This window comes from Cervus elaphus, chromosome 33 (genome assembly GCF_910594005.1).
Source record: "Cervus elaphus chromosome 33, mCerEla1.1, whole genome shotgun sequence".
Taxonomy (NCBI): Eukaryota; Metazoa; Chordata; class Mammalia; order Artiodactyla; family Cervidae; genus Cervus; species Cervus elaphus.
Window position 1 is genome coordinate 22,720,190 of NC_057847.1, and position 19,224 is coordinate 22,739,413.

At 42.7% G+C, this 19,224-nt stretch overlaps 1 protein-coding gene across 1 annotated transcript in view; it reads left to right on the top strand.

Moving 5' to 3' along the window:
• The window catches only part of PDE11A (phosphodiesterase 11A), a 412,338-nt gene that overhangs the window by 352,454 nt on the left and 40,660 nt on the right, over window positions 1–19,224 (top strand). Inside the window, exons 16-17 of the mRNA XM_043894853.1 lie at window positions 7,881–7,958; window positions 16,465–16,528. Of these exons, the coding sequence (XP_043750788.1) occupies window positions 7,881–7,958; window positions 16,465–16,528 (142 nt within the window). The remainder of the gene's footprint in view (window positions 1–7,880; window positions 7,959–16,464; window positions 16,529–19,224) is intronic.

The following is a 19,224-nucleotide window of genomic DNA, read 5'->3' on the forward strand; positions in this document are numbered from 1 at the left end:
GTTGGGAGAAAGTCAGTGTATTGCTCACCATGTTGAGTGGTAAAGCTGAGATTGGAACCAAGTATTTGGATTCCAAAATTTCTTTAACTACTCTGCTGTTCTCTCTGCAGTTCTGTAACTGTTAGTTTAAGAGAACCAGAGGGGAAACTGAGGCCACTCCTGAGAACATTTGGGCACCAAACGCAGGAGTGGCACCAGTTCCAAACCCAGTAGATATCAAGCAGGTGTGATTCAGCTGTAGGTGCCACCAGCAGGTTGGGATGGGCTGAGACTCCAGGTGAGTGTTGCCCAGGAGACTCACCCGTGGCGCTAAGACGGCAAGCAGTGGTTCCTCGTCTGTAGCTGAGCTAAACTGGGACACAATAGAGGTTGGTCCTTCTTTAGCTTTAATACAGTCATGAAAGGTGTTCCTCTAGGGTAGCAGGAGCAGTGTAGCATTCATCCCCAGGAGGCTGTGACCACAGAATACTGTATCCCTCATCTCAGGTGCCTGCGGCTCCTGCCCTGCACTGTCCTAGGATTACAGTATCTTCTTGTATCACCTTTAGAATGGGAGCTCTGTGAATGCAGACATCTTCCTCTGTAGCTCACTCTTGGAGCCCCCACACCTGACCCACTGCCTGACATAATAAAGTTTCAAAATTTTAACTCTCTGATATTGAATTGTCATATCAACCTGCAAGGTAAATATTGTTATCCCCATCTTCTAGATAAGGATACCTGGGCTTAGAGAAAGTACGTGATTTGCCCAAAGTCATCAAGGTTTCTTTGCTCATCTCTCCATGCCACATTGCCTCAGATCACTATTTAAATAGAGAATTATCCAAGAATTCAGATTTTATATACTCATTTGGGTGCTTAATGCTTTTCCGGTTGGCTTTCTAAATTAATCAGACTCATCTTCAAGTTGAAAATTTTTCACTTCCCTTTGTGCTCTGCAAACATTCATCAGCAATTACAGAAAACGCCCAGTCTAATGGTTTCTTTGTCTCTGTCTTTCCAAAAGGATGCAAAAAGGAGCATTTCTAAAAGCATCTGATGATGACAACAAAATGTACCAAATTAGCTTAGATTGTTAGGAGTTATAGTTTGACCATCCTTCCAAAAAATCAGACTAATATCTAGAACAATTTATTTTATAAAACACAGTAAGAACCCTGCAAATATTTCTACTGCTATGCAGATGGGAATATTCATTCATTCATCATTCAACAAATGTTAAAGCTCAACCATGTTCAATGTTTTCAACTCCACAGTTGCCTGTACTTAACTAGTCCCTTATTGGAAAGGAAGAGGATAAATGAATGCATAGTGAGGTGTAATGATTACAGAGCTTAACCCATTGTTCCTTCGCAAACATTCTTATATTTTAACAGAGCTGATTAATTAACCCACGGAAATTACTCTAATGGTAGAACAACAGACATAGTGACAGGTTAATGGAAGAAATATTTTGGTACTTTCTGATGAACATCAAAGCATTTTATATCTATTCATCCTCATGAGTGAGTGAAAATCACTCAGTCATGTCTGACTCTTTGCAACGGACTCCTCCAGGTCAGAATACTGGAGTGGGTAGCCATTCCCTTCTCCAGGATTCATCCTCATATCTCCATCCATATGATACTGCAACTGAATAAAACATGAGAAATTTATCCAGCAGCACTTACTGATGCCTCCTTTATGCCAGACACTGTGCTAGTTGCTGGGGATGCACAGAGAGAGAAGATATCATTCTTACCTGCAAGGACTCAGAGCCCGGTGTGAGAGTGAGAAAAACAGTAATCCCCCACCTTGGGGAGTGCTACATGCGTGCACGCTCAGTTGCTCGGTCATGTCCAACTCTGTGATCCTGTGGACTATAGTCCGCCAGGTTCCTCTGTCCATGGGATTTCTCAGGCAAGAATACTGGAGTGGGTTGCCATTTCCTCCTCCAGGGGATCTTTCCAACCCAGGGATCAAACCCACATCTCTTGTGTTTCCTGCACTGGGAGGCGGTTTCTTTACCACTGTACCGCCTGGGAAGCCACATAAATGCAGGGGCAACTAGGGCACGCACCATCCAGCAACGCCTTGAATCTCTTCTTGGCCTGGAGATTATAGATCAACCGAACTCACGTGTAGGGTCCTGTATTGTCTTAATTTTCTGCCGTTGTCAATACTGAGCGTTGTTCTGGTCTTTCCGTTTCCTGCATTTGCCAGTTTCATTTGTGCTGTCAACAACAGCACAGCCTTTAACGGATAATTTTATTCAGGTATTAATGCTCAGCTGGCCCTTGTGCTATGCTAGTCTAACGCAGGGACACAATTCACTTTCAAAGTGAAACATATAACTTTTTTTTTTCCTTTAGTCATAATTACCAGGATTAACATCTGCCTACTAATTTATTATTCCTCTGTGGTGCTTTTATGCCCAAAGTCCAGAAATCTCTCCAGAATCTGCCTTTAGGAATCAACTGCAGATGTATGGTGTGCCTGTTGATTGAGCTGTAAGAACACTGATAGAGGAGACTCCTACTCCCCTGTACCCATCTTACCCTGTCCCCTGCCACCCTGTCTGATAATTCTGGAGTTGAAATTGCCACCTTGACAGTAAAAATCTTCCTAACATTCAAAGACTTTTAGTAGATTCAGAACAGTTAGATAAATGGATAAAGAATATGTGTACATACTTATATAGAGAGTTACAGAACATTACAAAAAATATTCCCAATTAAAATATACACAGGATTGGTGATTTCTCACTTTACAAACAAAAGGTGCCTTGCAGATAAATTAGAAACAAGAAAGACTTTCAATGTAGTGATGGGTGACTGGTAACCAATCTTTAGAATTATTTCTGAGGGTAATTTTACCAGTTCTGTTCAAATGATGCTTTTTTAAAGACTGCTATTTTTCTGAGTGGAACATATGTCAGGAGAGCAGGATAAAAGCCTAATAAAAACATATCTGATTATAAATGAGATTTTCCAGTAAGTTGCTTTTCACTAGCCGAGATATTTGCCATTGTCCTTGAAAACCAAGGTTGGCAATGATCTGCTTGAAAAGTTAATGATATAGTTCCTCATGACAGAGGCATCTGGATCCAGGGAGTATTATAACTTTGTGGATTTTCAAATGTTCATTTTAGCAGTCCCAGGTTTTTTAAAGCGCTCCTAACAGTCTCATATATGTTGATTTTGACTCTGTATAGTCTAAACACAAATAGATGCTAAAAGGGGCAACAGTATGGACCAGTTCCTTTCTCAAAAGTACAGTGAATTTCACATTATTGCTTTGTCATGGGTATCACTAAGGAGGAGGTCAGAACTACCACCAAAGTCGAGGACTACGAGTCTGGTCTGGGCCACGCACAGCTCTGGGGAGCATCTCCTTGTTGATTGAAACCGCTGCTGGTTCAGTAGAGCAGCCTGTGATGCTGCCACATCTCTGTCCAGACACTCACAGCAGGCAAGGCTATTCTGCCCCCAAGGCTCATGCCACCCACAGTTTATAAAGATTATCACACAGGCCACAGCTGGGAAGCTGGGGGCCTGGAATCTACCTAGATTTATTCATAACTGCCCTGGGATCCTGGGGAAATCACTTCACCTTCCTTCACCTTGAGTTTCCTGACCTATAAATCAGAGAATTACAGCAGCCTTTTTCAAAGGTTACACATGCCCCTAACAATCTATATTTATAAAGAAAACTCAAATTAAACATAGGAATGATTCTATGACCTAGCAATTTTGCTATAGATTAGTGTATGAAGTGAAGCGGAAGTGTTAGTCATTCAGTCGTGTCTGACTCTCTGCAACCCCATGGGGTAGCCTGCCAGGCTCATCTGTCCATGGAATTCTCCAGGCAAGAATACTAGATGGGTTGCCATTTCTTTCTCCAGGGGATCTTCCCAACCGAGGGATCAGACCCATGTCCCCTGCACTGCAGGCAGATTCTTTACTATCTGAGCCACCAGGGAAGGCCCTTTGCTGCTTGGGGCAACTGTTATTCCAAAAGCTTGTGTTGTGTCCCAGCTCTGCCACTCACCAGTGAGGGCCAGTATACCCAGTGTTTCTGAGCTTAATAACAGGAGCTAATCCTTACTGAACAGCTACTGTGTCAGGCACTCTGCCAAGTGTTTTACGTAAATCCTCCCACCAACCCTAACTACCCAAAGTCAGTCATGTGGTTAGTAAATGACAGAACCCAGGAAGTCTGCCTGGAACAGTAAGGACCCAGCAGGTGATGGGGACTCCAGACAAGAAACAGGGGAGCCAGTAGCACTCAGCATCTTGTCCTTTGTCCCCCAAACTACAATGAGTCAGACTAAGTGTCCAAGAGGCTACTCTGATTTCCACCATAAATGCCATGGTAAAACTTTCCAAAGTGTATTCTTTAAAACACCAGTGCCATGGGACTCTATGGTCAAGTTGAATAGGCTTTTCTATCTTAGTGCTTTGTAGAGCCTTCAAAAGGCTAATGTGGGTGGTGAATATTCAAGAATCACAGGAAGCATTTCTCAAACCCACCTGGCCAGAGCACCCCCTTTACATGCAGCACCTCCTAAGACTAGCATTTTGTGGGGTACACATTGGGAAGCAGTGTGACACAATCCTTTAAAGAGCCCCTCATTCAGTTCAGTTCAGTTGCTCAGTCGTGTCCGACTCTTTGCGACCCGATGAATTGCAGCACACCAGGCCTCCCTGTCCATCACCAACTCCCGGAGTTTACTCAAACACATGCCCATCGAGTCGGTGATGCCATCCAGCCATCTCATCCTCTGTCGTCCCCTTCTCCTCCTGCCCCCAATCCCTCCCAGCATCAGGGTCTTTTCCAATGAGTCAACTCTTCACATGAGGTGGCCAAAGTATTGGAGTTTCAGCTTCAGCATCAGTCCTTCCAATGAGCGCCCAGGACTGATCTGCTTTAGGATGGACTGGTTGGATCTCCTTGCAGTCCAAGGGACTCTCAAGAGTCTTCTCCAATACCACAGTTCAAAAGCATCAATTCATCAGCACTCAGCTTTCTTCAAAGTCCAACTCTCACATCCATGCATGACCACTGGAAAAACCATAGCCTTGACTAGACAGACTTTTGTTGGCAAAGTAATGTCTCTGCTTTTTAACATGCTATCTAGGTTGGTCACAACTTTCCTTCCAAGAAGTAAGTGTCTTTTAATTTCATGGCTGCAGTCACCATCTGCAGTGATTTTGGAGCCCCCCAAAATAAAGTCTGACACTGTTTCCACTTTCTCCCCATCTATTTCCCAGGAAGTGATGGGACCAGATGCCATGATCTTAGTTTTCTGAATGTTGAGCTTTAAGCCAGCTTTTTCACTCTCCTCTTTCACTTTCATCAAGAGACTCTTTAGTTCATCTTCACTTTCTGCCATAAGGGTGGTGTCATCTGCATATTTGAGATTGTTGATATTTCTCCCAACAATCTTGATTCCAGCTTGTGCATCATCTAGCCCAGCATTTCTCATGATGTACTCTGCGTAGAAGTTAAATAAGCAGGGTGACAATATACAGCCTTGATGTGCTCCTTTTCCTATTTGGAACCAGTCTGTCGTTCCATGTCCAGTTCTAACTGTTGCTTCCTGACCTGCATACAGGTTTCTCAAGAGGCAGGTCAGGTGGTCTAGCATTCCCATCTCCTCCAGAATTTTCCACAGTTTATTGTGATCCACACAGTCAAAGGCTTTGGCATAGTTAATAAAGCAGAAATAGATGTTTTTCTGGAACTTTCTTGCTTTTTCGATGATCCAGCAGATGTTGGCAATTTGATCTCTGGTTCCTCTGACTTTTCTAAAACCAGCTTGAGCATCTGGAAGTTCATGGTTCATGTATTGCTGAAGCCTGGCTTGGAGAATTTTGAGCATTACTTTACTAGTGTGTGAGATGAGTGCAATTGTGCGGTAGTTTGAGCATTCTTTGGGATTGCCTTTCTTAGGGATTGTAATGAAAACGGACCTTTTCCAGTCCTGTGGCCACTGCTGAGTTTTCCAAATTTGCTGGTATATAGCTGTAGCACTTTAACAGCATCATCCTTTAGGATTTGAAATAGCTCAACTGGAATTCCATCACCTCCACTAGCTTTGTTAGTACTGATGCTTTCTAAGGCCCACCTGACTTCACATTCCAGGATGTCTGGCTCTAGGTGAGTGCTCACACCATCGTGATTATCTGGATCGTGAGGATCTTTTTTGTACAGTTCTTCTGTGTATTCTTGCCACCTCTTCTTAATATCTTCTACTTCTGTTAGGTCCCTACCATTTCTGTCCTTTATTGAGGCCGTCTTTGCATGAAATGTTCCCTTGGTATCTCTAATTTTCTTGAAGAGATCTCTAGTCTTTCCCATTCTGTTGCTTTCCTCTATTTCTTTGCATTGATCGCTGAGGAAGGTTTTCTTATCTCTCCTTGCTATTCTTTGGAACTCTGCATTCAAATGGGAATATCTTTCCTTTTCTCCTTTGCTTTTCACTTCTCTTCTTTTCACAGCTATTTGTAAGGCCTCCTCAGACAACCATTTTGCCTTTTTGCATTTTTTTTCCATGGGGATGATCTTGATCCCTGTCTCCTGTACAATGTCACGAACCTCCGTCCATAGTTCATCAGGCACTCTGTTTATCAGATCTAGTCCCTTAAATCTATTTCTCACTTCCACTGTATAGCCATAAGGAATTTGATTTAGGTCATACCTGAATGGTCTAGTGGTTTCCCCTACTTTCTTCAGTTTAAGTCTGAATTTAGCAATAAGGAGTTCATGATTTGAGCCACAGTCAGCTCCCGGTCTTGTTTTTGCTGACTGTATAGAGCTTCTCCATCTTTGGCTGCAAAGAATATAATCAATCTGATTTCGGTGTTGACCATCTGGTGATATCCATGTGTAGAGTCTTCTCTTGTGTTGTTGGAAGAGGGTGTTTGCTATGACCAGTGCGTTCTCTTGGCAGAACTCTATTAGCCTTTGCCCTGCTTCATTCTGTACTCTATTAGGAAATGCCAAAAATGTGAGACCTTGGGAAATGATTCTTAAAGAACCAAAATGGTGATGTCTTTTTTTCCTTTCTCATTATAAAAATGAAAAATCATAAGACTAGATTAAACAAAAGTTTTGAAAGTAGGAGTGGCAATCCTATTTTCACAACTTGAGAAGGTTCCCTTCTTTTCTTTTCCATATACACACATCTCTAAATGCATTTCCACATGCTTGTGTATCCGGCACTTAAAATGTGCTGACACTAATGCTAAACACATTGCTTGTCATCTCACTTAATCCTCACAATAACTCTGAGCTAGCAAATAGGACCCTCGAGTTAGAGATTAGGAAATTGAGGTTCAGAGGGTTTAAGTGACTTTCCAAAGTTGCACAGCAAGGAAGTGACTGAACTGTGGTTTAAACACAGTTATTTCCGACTCCATAGCCTATGTGTTAAAGCCCCAAAATGATGAAATGGTTACTTTTTAACCTCTACAAAAGTATTTGTTCTGAATTTACTACCAGGGAGTTTATATTATCTTGGATGATCATACAGCTCAGTTCTACACTGAATGATAAAAAAACATTCTGGAACTGTTCCCACTTTTTATGTGTCCTTGCCTCCCTTCTCTGACTTTTTCAGTAAGAGTCACAGGGCTTCACAGCAAGTAATCCCAAATGCGGGACCACACTGATTTCTGTTTTATGGCTCGATAATCTCTTCTGTTGTAAATACATTTGGAAATGATTGGGGCTTTTTGTCAAAGCCTCAACATTTTTTTAAAAAGTGGTTTATTTTGATAGCACTTTAGCCTTATGATTTCAAATATTAAATTACTTGGTTGAGGTGGTCTTATATTTTCCCATAAATGTGTTTATATCACCACACAGACTGAGAATTTTCATTTGATTTCATGCAGGAGGAGAACAGAATTCTTCGAACTTGTCAGTAAAGGAGAATATGATTGGAACATCAAAAACCATCGTGATATATTTCGGTAAGAAAAAGCTCTTGTTTGTGTATTTATTCAGTATTTGAAGATTTACCAATGCCTTTTTGACAATGCTAAGAGTGCACAAGTGATGTTTAAAGTAACAAACCTTAGCTTACATTCAAAACATTCAGAAACTAGTTGAATAATTAGAGAAAAGATAGAGAATATGTCTTTTCATCTTCTGATTTATTTTATATTGCCTGCTCTCCATACATTTGCCTTCAAAATTAGAAGATGTTTGAACTGGTCGTGTTTCAGGAGGCAAGCAAATTGCATTGGAGATGGGATTTTTGAACCTTGGAAAACAGTTACACAGAACAAAGGAAAGTAGAGAGTTAAGTTTGGGGTGTTTTGTTTTTAGAGACAGTAGGCATTTTAGATGGAAAACCAATCAAAAGAGTTTTGTGCTTGGGATAAGGAATCTGTTCTAGACTTTTCATGGGACTTCTTCTCAGTAGTTTAGGAAAGACAGCAGCAAAATCTCATTTTTCCTCCGCATGTTTTCACCACTTTTCCCCATTGCAGCCACTACAGCTGGGCAGGCACTGTTCCTCTTTGCCTCATGCCCCATCCTTCCACTGTCCTCACCTCACCCATCCTCAGACTTAGCGCCTTAGTCCTGTTCCACAGCTGTTTAGTGTTTCTGGGAAAGCTTGTGAGGCCAGGATTCTGGGTTGAGTGCATCTGCTCCACAGCTGGGCACCCACTGCAAACACCCCCGGGGATCCTACCCCAGCCCCCAACCTCCGCCTGCATCTCAGCACGCAGAGCCTGCCTGCCCCTTGCCTCCACAGCTGACCCCCTGCTCACTGTCTCCCCAAAGGGCCCTCTCCTCCCCCTTCTCTGCGTTCATACTTCTCTCTGTTATCTTTTCAGATGACATTCTCCTTATCCTTCCCGAGGTGGTACCCAGGGGCTCCTCTTGTCAACACCTCCATCTCAGCTTCCTATTCTAGTTTTCTATTCCAGGCCCGCCTCCCCCATTCCCCACCCCTGACCTCTGACCTTGCTGTGTCAATTTTACTCCTTTGGGCATTTTCAAAATCTGGCTTTTATTTTTTTCCCCAACATGACCTTTCTAGGCTAAGAAACATGCTTCCATCTCCTCCGTTAAAAAAAAAGTCATCCCTAAAGTCTGCCTTCTTCTTGAGGTCCAATCATAGTTTTCTCCTCTCCTTCAATCCCACAGTTCAGCCACACTCCTCTAACTTCGTACAAGGCAGTTTCTTTCTTTTTAGATCACTTAATTCCACAAGTAATGATAGGAATACATTTCTCTGTAACAAATCAGGACATCATAGACAAAGCCCCAGTTCCTGGGGTATTACTCCCAGTTCCCATTCTGTGCACAGTTCTGCTCTGTTTTTAATTCCTTGTTTATTTTCAGACTACTGTCAGAGCATTTCCATACATGTGTACCCATGGGAAACGTACTATTTAGTGTCCATCTGTTTGTTTAACATAAATTATATATTTACATATCAATCTGAACTAGCTTGTTCACTCAACTGTAAGCCTTGGAATTCCTTCCAAGTCCATAGCAGCAGCGTCTTTGATTGCTTCATAGTATTCCAAAGTGTATCTAGTATTTAGAGTAAATTCCTCGACTGAGGAATTTAGTTGCTAAAATGGGATTTCTGCACTTTTTGAAAGTCACCAGTCACCTCCCAGGGACCATGTCCTATGACCTTTGTTCTCGCCAGCTCCCTAGATCTCTTCACAGAATGAGCTGTGTTGGCCTTTCCTTCTTAAAACTCTCTCCTGCCTTGGCTTCTGCAAAGCCCATGCTCTTCTGAATTTTCTGGTATCTTCTGACTCTTCTTTCTCCTATTTGTCTTTGCCTTCCTTCTCCCTGTGTATGTGTGTGTGTGTGTGTCTGACTTTTTGTGACCCTGTGGACTGTAGCCCTCCAGGCTTCTCTGTCCGTGGGATTTCCCAGGCAAGAGTACTGGAGTGGGTTGCCATTTCCTTCTCCAGGGGGTCTTCCTGATTTCCTGCATTGCAGGCAGATTCTTTACTGTTTGAACCACAGGGAAACCTTCCTCCTCCTTACTACCCCCTAAATGTAATCGCCCCTCAAGGAATTCTTCTCTTGTTCCTCAGCATCCTCACAAATTGTCCTACCAGAACCGCTGGGGTCTGGCCTCTCTCCAGAGCACAGCTCCTAAAATGCCAGTGCTTATTGTGTTTCCACATGAGTGTTTTCCCACAGAGGTTTTCAAACTTTTCTGCAGGGAACCCTATATGTAAGAAAAAGTGTGTTTGGAGACAAAGTACATAAAGTAGAGATGAAGTCTCCAGGAACGCTCCTTTCCCTCCAGCTCTGCACCCCCACCCCATTTCACAGCTGGACTCTGACCATGTGCATGTGAAGGAGGGGGTGGTCTGGGAAACACCATCCCAGCAAATTTTAAAATAGTAATAAAACCAACTAAAAGTTAGCCTGCTTTTTATCATCACCATGTGGCTGCAATCTAAACAATGTCAAGGATGAGACACTCATCCCAGAGAAAATTCTTTTGTTGGTATAAATTCTAAACAACCGCTGAGGTTACTGTTGAGTATCAAAATAATTGCTCTGAAAGCTTCAAATTAACACAGTATTACTCATCCTTTCATTGTGTATGGATTGTACACATGTAAGTTAATTCCCAAAACACCCAGTTTTCCCATCAGCCCTGACACAGGTAGACTCGGGATGCACTTTCAAGAGTAAGTTCCTAACGATTCAGAACCTTTTGGCCTCACTGCACATGCACTCCGCATGCAATTCTCCAACCTTTGGGAATGTCACCTTTCTGCTTTTAAACAATATATTCAGAATAAACAATGGTAGCGCGGTGATGGTAAAGCTAAAGAAACAGAACTTGAGTTACTTCCGTACTGTCCTTTTATATTGGCCATTTGGGATCTGTATTTGTGTGTAAAATTTAAAGCAGTGAGACAGACTGTCGACTGCAAGCTGTCGTCTTTTTGTTTGGTAAGCATAAAATGCAGTTCATACATGTAATCTTTTACTGAATTGAAAATATCTTTTAAAATTAAAATGTCTTCCTTTTTAAAAAAATTACTGAAGTATAGTAATTTTTTAACTTACTGTATTTACTATGTTGCTGCGATTTACAATGTTGTGTCAGTTTCAGGTGTAACAGCAAAGTGAATCAGTTATACACACACACACACACACACGCACATACATGTATGCACTCTTTTTTAGGTTCTTTTCCCATATAGGTCATTACAGGGTCCTGAGTAGAGTTAACCTATGCTATACAGTAGGTCCATATTAGTTATCTATTTTATATATAGTACTGTGTATATGTCAACCCCAGTCTCCCAATTTATACCCCCCCACAAATATTTCTCTTTTTAGTTGCTAATGCTTTTAAAACTAGAGAACAAATCAAGAAAGCAATGATTATCTCAAGATAATTATTGAAGTAATTTTGGCATCTGGAGGAGAGTCATGGTAGCAGTCATGACTGCAAGTCTCAGACTCTCCAGGGTAACATGACCTCTGCTGACCCCATGGCGGGCGTTCCTGACCTTCATTCCTGCAGCTGCACTAAGCAGATTGCACCATCTAACTGTAAATCAGATTAGAGTTATGCAGACGTCAAGACACAAACAGTTGCTGCAAGCTCCCTCCCTCCTCTCTTATTCCAGAGATGGCCTTTTAAGTACAGAGACTGACTCTAAAAAATAAGATAAAACTGCCCATTCACCTCCTTCCATTCTTCCCTTGTAAGTGCTCACACTTATCCTTGTCTTTCCATCCCCGCCTTTCTTGGTTTTATGCGCTTTTTAATTGTGCTTTCCTACCAGTCTCCCTGCTTCCACTCTCTCCTTCTTTAAACTATTCCCACATCTATTAATACCTCTTAATTAATAAGAGGTACTAAAGTCCTCTCCTTGAAGCTTTGGCCAGGTCCCTCCTTAACTGAGCCCCCAACCTTAATTGACTCCCTACACCAATTGGATAAAGGTTTTAGACATCTACCATCCTCCTTCCCAGCCTTTATTCTGTCTCCTTTCTCCATACAGATTTTCTGGTTCCACTGTATTCACTGAAAGTAGAGATGTTCTGTCAGACTGTTTGGATCCCAGCTCTAGTTTTGATACCACCTAGTGATGTAACCCATCTTTGCGTGAAATGCTCCCTTGGTATCTCTAATTTTCTTGAAGAGATCTCTAGTCTTTCCCATTCTGTTGTTTTCCTCTATTTCTTTGCATTGATCGCTGAGGAAGGTTTTCTTATCTCTCCTGGCTATTCTTTGGAACTCTGCATTCAAATGGGAATATCTTTCCTTTTCTCTTTTTCATTTCACTTCTCTTCTTTTCACAGCTATGTTTAAGGCCTCCTCAGACAACCATTTTGCCTTTTTGCATTTTTTTCCATGGGGATGGTCTTGATCCCTGTCTCCTGTACAGTGTCACGAACCTCCATCCATAGTTCATCAGGCTCTCTGTCTATCAGACCTAGTCCCTTAAATCTAAGACTAGAGATCTCTTCAAGAAAATTAGAGATACCAAGGGAACATTTCATGCAAAGACGGCCTCAATAAAGGACAGAAATGGTAGGGATCTAACAGAAGTAGAAGATATTAAGAGGAGGTGGCAAGAATACACAGAAGAACTATACAAAAAAGATCTTCACGACCCAGATAATCACAATGGTGTGATCACTCACCTAGAGCCAGACATCCTGGAATGTGAAGTCAGGTGGGCCTTAGAAAGCATCAGTACTAACAAAGCTAGTGGAGGTGATGGAATTCCAGTTGAGCTATTTCAAGTCCTGAAAGATGATGCTGTGAAAGTGCTGCACTCAATATGCCAGCAAATTTGGAAAACTCAGCAGTGGCCACAGGACTGGAAAAGGTCCGTTTTCATTACAATCCCTAAGAAAGGCAATGCCAAAGAATGCTCAAACTACCGCACAATTGTACTCATCTCACACGCTAGTAAAGTAATGCTCAAAATTCTCCAAGCCAGGCTTCAGCAATACATGAACCATGAACTTCCAGATGCTCAAGCTGGTTTTAGAAAAGGCAGAGGAACCAGAGATCAAATTGCCAACATCTGCTGGATCATCGAAAAAGCAAGAGAGTTCCAGAAAAACATCTATTTCTGCTTTATTGACTACACCAAAGCCTTTGACTGTGTGGATCACAATAAACTGTGGAAAATTCTGAAAGAGATGGGAATGCCAGACCACCTGACCTGCCTCTTGAGAAACCTGTATGCAGGTCAGGAAGCAACAGTTAGAACTGGACATGGAACGACAGACTGGTTCCAAATAGGAAAAGGAGTACGTCAAGGCTGTATATTGTCACCCTGCTTATTTAACTTATATGCAGAGTACATCATGAGAAACGCTGGGCTGGAAGAAGCACAAGCTGGAATCAAGATTGCCGGGAGAAATATCAATAATCTCAGATATGCAGATGACACCACCCTTATGGCAGAAAGTGAAGAGGAACTAAAAAGCCTCTTGATGAAAGTGAAAGAGGAGAGTGAAAAAGTTGGCTTGAAGCTCAACGTTCAGAAAACTAAGATCATGGCACCTGGTCCCATCACTTCCTGGGAAATAGATGGGGAAACAGTGGAAACAGTGGCAGACTTTATTTTTTTGGGGCTCCAAAATCATTGCAAATGGTGATTGCAGTCATGATGAAAAGACACTTACTCCTTGGAAGGAAAGTTGTTACCACCCTAGACAGCATATTAAAAAGCAGAGACATTACTTTGCCAACAAAGGTCCGTCTGGTCAAGGCTATGGTTTTACCAGTGGTCATGCATGGATGTGAGAGTTGGACTGTGAGGAAAGCTGAAAAATTGATGCTTTTGAACTGTGGTGTTGGAGAAGACTCTTGAGGGTCCCTTGGACTGCAAGGAGATCCAGCCTGTCCATCCTAAAGGAGATCAGTCCTGGGTGTTCATTGGAAGGACTGATGCTGAAGCTGAAACTCCAATACTTTGGCCACCTCAGTTGACTCATTGGAAAAGACCCTGATGCTGGGAGGGATTGGGGGCAGGAGGAGAAGGGAACGACAAAAGATGAGATGGTTGGATGGCATCACCGACTCGATGGACATGAATTTGAGTAAATTCCGGGAGTTGGTGATGGACAGGGAGGCCTAGCGTGCTGCGATTCATGGGGTGGCAAAGAGTCGGACACGACTGAGCGACTGAACTGAACTGAACTGAAGGGATGTAACCTCAGGCAAGGTACTTAACCACCTCCCCCCACCCCTCCCCATCCAGGAAGGCAAAACATTCTCTGCTTTGTAAAATGGAGATAATAATGGAATCTCTACCTCAGAGATGATATAAATCACTTTCTAATGCCTATTCAACGTATGTGTGCTAAGTCACTCAGTTGTGTCCAACTGTTTGCAACCTTATGGACTGAAGTCCACCAGGCTCCTTTGTCCATGGGATCCTCCAGGCAAGAATACTGGAGTGGTTGCCATAACCTCCTCCAGGGGGTCTTCCTGACCCAGGGATTAAACCTGGGTCTCCTGCAGCTCCTGCAGATGGAGTCTTTACCACTGAACCACTGGGAAAGCCCAATTCAATAAATGGTAGCTGTTAGAATTCTCATCATCAGAGCACCTTGCAGATACTCAATAAATTTGTTGATTGACTGATTAATGTTGACATGAATTTGAGAAGTAAGCTTCAAATTATTGAGTAGATGAGACTTAAGTAATGATCAACTATGGTACAAGTAGGCAAGCTCACAGAGATTTTATTTCCTGTCTGGGAGAGAGACTACGAAGTCCAACGCATTACCTACAGTTTTGTCCCTCTCTGGTCCCAGGAGAACCTAAAATGAAAAGCACTGGAGTGGAGCAAGAGGGGTGCGGCAACTTTGTGATAAGCATGGGATCCTGAATCCTTCTCTTCCTTTGGGAAAGTTACTTAATCCCTCCACACTTCCACTGACCTCTCTGGAAACTAGAAATAATAGCACCCTGTGATGAGGAGTCTTTTAGTGAGTGATTAGTTAGTAGGTAGCTGGTACAGTGCTTAGTAGAGAGGCAGGCACATGGCAAGGACTGCGGAATCACTTGTCACAGAAGACCAAAGATGAAGAACAAGCTGATGTGTCTCTCTGCACAGGTCTTAGCTTGGGAGTGTTGGAGTTAGATGCTGCCTGACTCCGAGAGGGCTGCTCCTAACGGGTGCTGCCTGACTGCACTTTGAAAGACCTATTGTTATCGGCCAGTCTGCCTTGCTCCCTGGAGTAGTTTCCTGGGGAAGTGACACAAACCTCTCACCACCGTCCAGGCATGCTCTGCCATCTGGGAAGCAGACCTGTTTCTAAGGCGTTCAAACCCAGCAGGGTATGAAATGTTAACACCTGACATCAGGACAGCCCTCTGACCTTTAACAACACACCCCTTTCTTCCGAAAGGAGTGAGCCAAGATGTGGCTGCCCAGTTCAGATCCGTCACTACTTCTCATCACACGCAGCCAGCTTTAATACAAAGAGAGATTTGGGACAAAGAGCATGCCTGATTTTTTTCGTTCCCACCACACCCAGTTAGGAGCACCAGAGCTGCAACTTATGTTGTCATAGCCTCACTCTCTAGAATTCTCCAGGAGATGGTGTCTGTTTGCTTCTTTCTCCTTTTAACCCTTGTCTTGGTTTCTTGCAGACCCTTGTCTGCTGATTCTTTATTCTTCCTTAAAAAGGATGTCTATTTAGGGCTGAATTGTACACTGTTTTTCATGGTTTGCATGATAACTTATGTTAATATACTCATGTATATTTTAAGTTTTGAAACCGGCGTTCTCCATGTTTTTTATATCCAGGGTTCAGTGTGGATTCTAGATAAACCAATAGAAATCTGCCCCTCAAAAATCTGATCCGGATCTTGCCTGTATTTTCTTATGTGCTCAAATTAATAAAAGCTGTGGCTGAATATGTTTCTTCTTTGTAACGCTTGTAAAACAGGGTTGTAGCCAGGTAGTAAACTGGAGTGAAACCGTGTGTCTCTCTCTCGTAAATCTTAGCTCCGTGGAGCCAATAAAAATGCCGGAGCCCCTAACAGGGCAGGCTATTTGCCTTTTTGGTGTGGGTTTTCTTCCATCCCCATCCATCAGTGATACTTTGGTAAATAGGTTCATCAGTTATGGGTATAGTATTATATACTGATTCCCTTGCTGAGTGTTAAAAATAAAAAGCATCGTCCATTACAAATTACTTTCAGCAGAACTTGCTTGGTTCAGGTATGGGGAAAGCAGGGCTTGGCTTTCCTTGCTCTACCGCAGACAAAAGAAAAGGGCCACGGAGAGGGAATGCGAGCTTTGTCCTCTGAAGCAGCGTGGCCGCACGATGGAGATGCTAAACACGGGACTATAAACAGTGCTTCCCTTGTGGAGGTAAAAAAGATGTGAGCTGGCCTAGGTCCCGTTTTATTTATTTATGTATCTAGGACGGGTTTGTTTAGGAATGCAACAAAAGATTATTCAGGCTGTTTTGTTTGGTTCTGTTTTTCAGATCAATGTTAATGACAGCCTGTGACCTTGGAGCCGTGACCAAACCGTGGGAGATCTCGAGACAGGCGAGTGGTGATTAATGGCAGGGCTCAACCAAGGGGGGACTGGGGGGGACAGTATTCCCAGAGCCCTGTCTGCCAGGCACTGAAACCCGAGTCAATTTGCATCAGTATTAACGCGGTGTAAAAAATAGCAGGAGGCTGAGGGGCGACATAGTTTATTGCCCAACCTTTCTTTATCGTGCTTCCACTGAGAACTAATATTTCTGACTCTGTAAGATTTTTTTTCTTTTAACACACTAAATCCAAATAACACTTTTGCCATTTCTTAAGGCAGGAGTTTCAAATGTAGTGTTTTTGAATAGGTAACCATGTTTTAGTACAAGGTCCAATTTTTCACATCTGGTAAAAAAAAAAAAAAAAAAACAAGGAGGTAAAAAGGAAATTTGATTTTTTTTTTTAAGCCTATTTAGAAATCAGAGGGCTCTTTGGCCAAAATATGAGGTATCTAATTTAATTTGTACCAAAAATTTAATGCATTTACCACCTATCTGGTTTCATTGATCAAAAGTGTTAGTTCTAGAGCAAGAATAGTTTTTAATCTCATAACTACCCAACTTAAGATTTGATTAATTTAATAGCTCTTTCCATTTTATGAGGCACGTCCTGGGTGGGCTGTGGGGTCTAAAGCAGTAACTTGTTATCTTAAGACTTGACATTTGAGGGAAAATAAGATACATTCACATAACAGTAAAAACGAACATTTATTGACTGAATAACTGTTAAATGTCTGCTTTGTAAGTATTATATCGTTAAATCCCCTGAGGTGGGTATTGTTACTGTAGGGGCCGAATAACGGCAACCCAAAGCCATCAGGTCCTAATCCCTGGAACCTGTAAGTGTTACCTTAAAAGGAAAAAGGGTCTTTGCAAATGTGATTACCTTAAGGACCATCATTATCATCATCTGGATTATCCAAGAAGGCCCTCAACTCAGTCACTAGTGTCCTTAGAGGAGAGAGGCACGGGGATGGCACATTCAGAAGAGGAGAAGGCAATGCAAAGACACGGCGGAGACTGGAGTGATGTGGCCCCAGGAAGAAGGATGCTGGCAGCCAACAGGCACTAGAACAGGCGAAGGACAGATCCTCTCCTCCAGACTCCGGGGGACCATGGCCCTGCCAACACCTTAGTTTCTGCCCAGTGAACTGATATTGAACTCCTGCCCTCTGGAACTAGGAGAGACGTCATTTCTGTTGCTTTAAACCACCATGTCTGTGGTAGTTTCTGGCAGCCCTAGGAAACTAATACAGTGATTATTCCTATTTCACCAATGGGGAAAATGAGGCTTAGAAAGGATACATAGTCTGAGGTCATACAAGTGGACGTTGCATAGCTAGGAATTCAAGTCCTAGCAGATTAAGTTCCAAAGTCTTTCCTTCTTAACAGTGTTTTATGCTTTCTTACAGAGGAGGCACCACTTAGCCTTTTTAAATAATCCAAGTGCATTGGCAGAATGGGCTGTGTTACCACTAAGCTCAAGATCTCAGTAGCTTAAACCAACAATCACCTGGAGGCACATGCCTCGGGGTTGGCTGGCGCCTCTCTGTCCTCGCTGTGGACTGGGGCTGAAGGAGCAGCCACTGTCTGGATCATTCCAGCAGAGGCCCGGGTGGGTTTTTCACTGGAAGTTAAATGTCATTCCCCCAGCAATTCATTGGCTAGAACTTGTCAAAAGACCCCATCCAGACAGGAAATGCCATCCTTCCCAGTGCCCAGAAAGTAGAAAGAAAGGAATAGTTGGTGAAAACAAAACTACCACAGTTTGCCCTTCTAATCACCAAAAATGTGATTCACTCTCCTTCCTGCAAGCAAAATATACTCATCTTCCCCTCCAAGGGAGATGACCCAAACAGCCCATTAGTCGAGGGATTAAGCTCAAAGTCCAGGATCTCTGGGTGATGTGTGCGCATCCCTACAGCACGTCTGGATGTAAACCAGAGGCCTACACACACCCAAAATGTTGCACATGGCACACACCCATGCCACAGAACACTCATATGACACTCCCAACTCCATGTGGCATCCTCTGCGAGGGCCCTGATTCTCAGGGAGATGCTCCCCAATTTGATATTTTCTATGGTTTTTAGATCCATCCTGGGAAATCATTCCTTTTCCACCGTCCTCCTTGGTGAGAGTCAAAGGTCAAACTCTCTCAGCCTACTTCCCCTCTAAAGAAGGTTGAGTGCCCAAGGTTTAAGTTTTACATAGTCACAGGCTTGTGAGGGGGTTTTAGCACCAAAAGCCTCTTAAACATTGAGTCACCTTCTTGGGTCTTTGATCCCAGTCATTTCCATTTGCTAATAATCATTTCCACAGTTAGATACTATACAAACTTCTTAGATCTCCTGTTATTTATTTGCTTCCTTACATTCAGGAACAAGGAAATAAAGCACATGTACATCTTTATTTCTCTCTTGACAGTTAATCCCTAGTGTTTGGTGCCCAGTATTTGGCACCAGTGAGAAAACCATGTAGCAAATTATTTCTCTGGGCCATTTTGTCTAACTGAAAGGATGTTGTGTGTGTCCCCTAATTCATTCAGAGTTTTTAACTGTGTGTCACTGGCCACACCTTCTATTTCATTCTTGTTGTGAGGCTAAATAACTCTTGAGGTCTTTGTCATTCAAAATGTATCTCAATTTTTACTTTCACAGTTTGGGGTTAAGAAGCAGCTTCATATTCTATCCTTATAAGACCCAG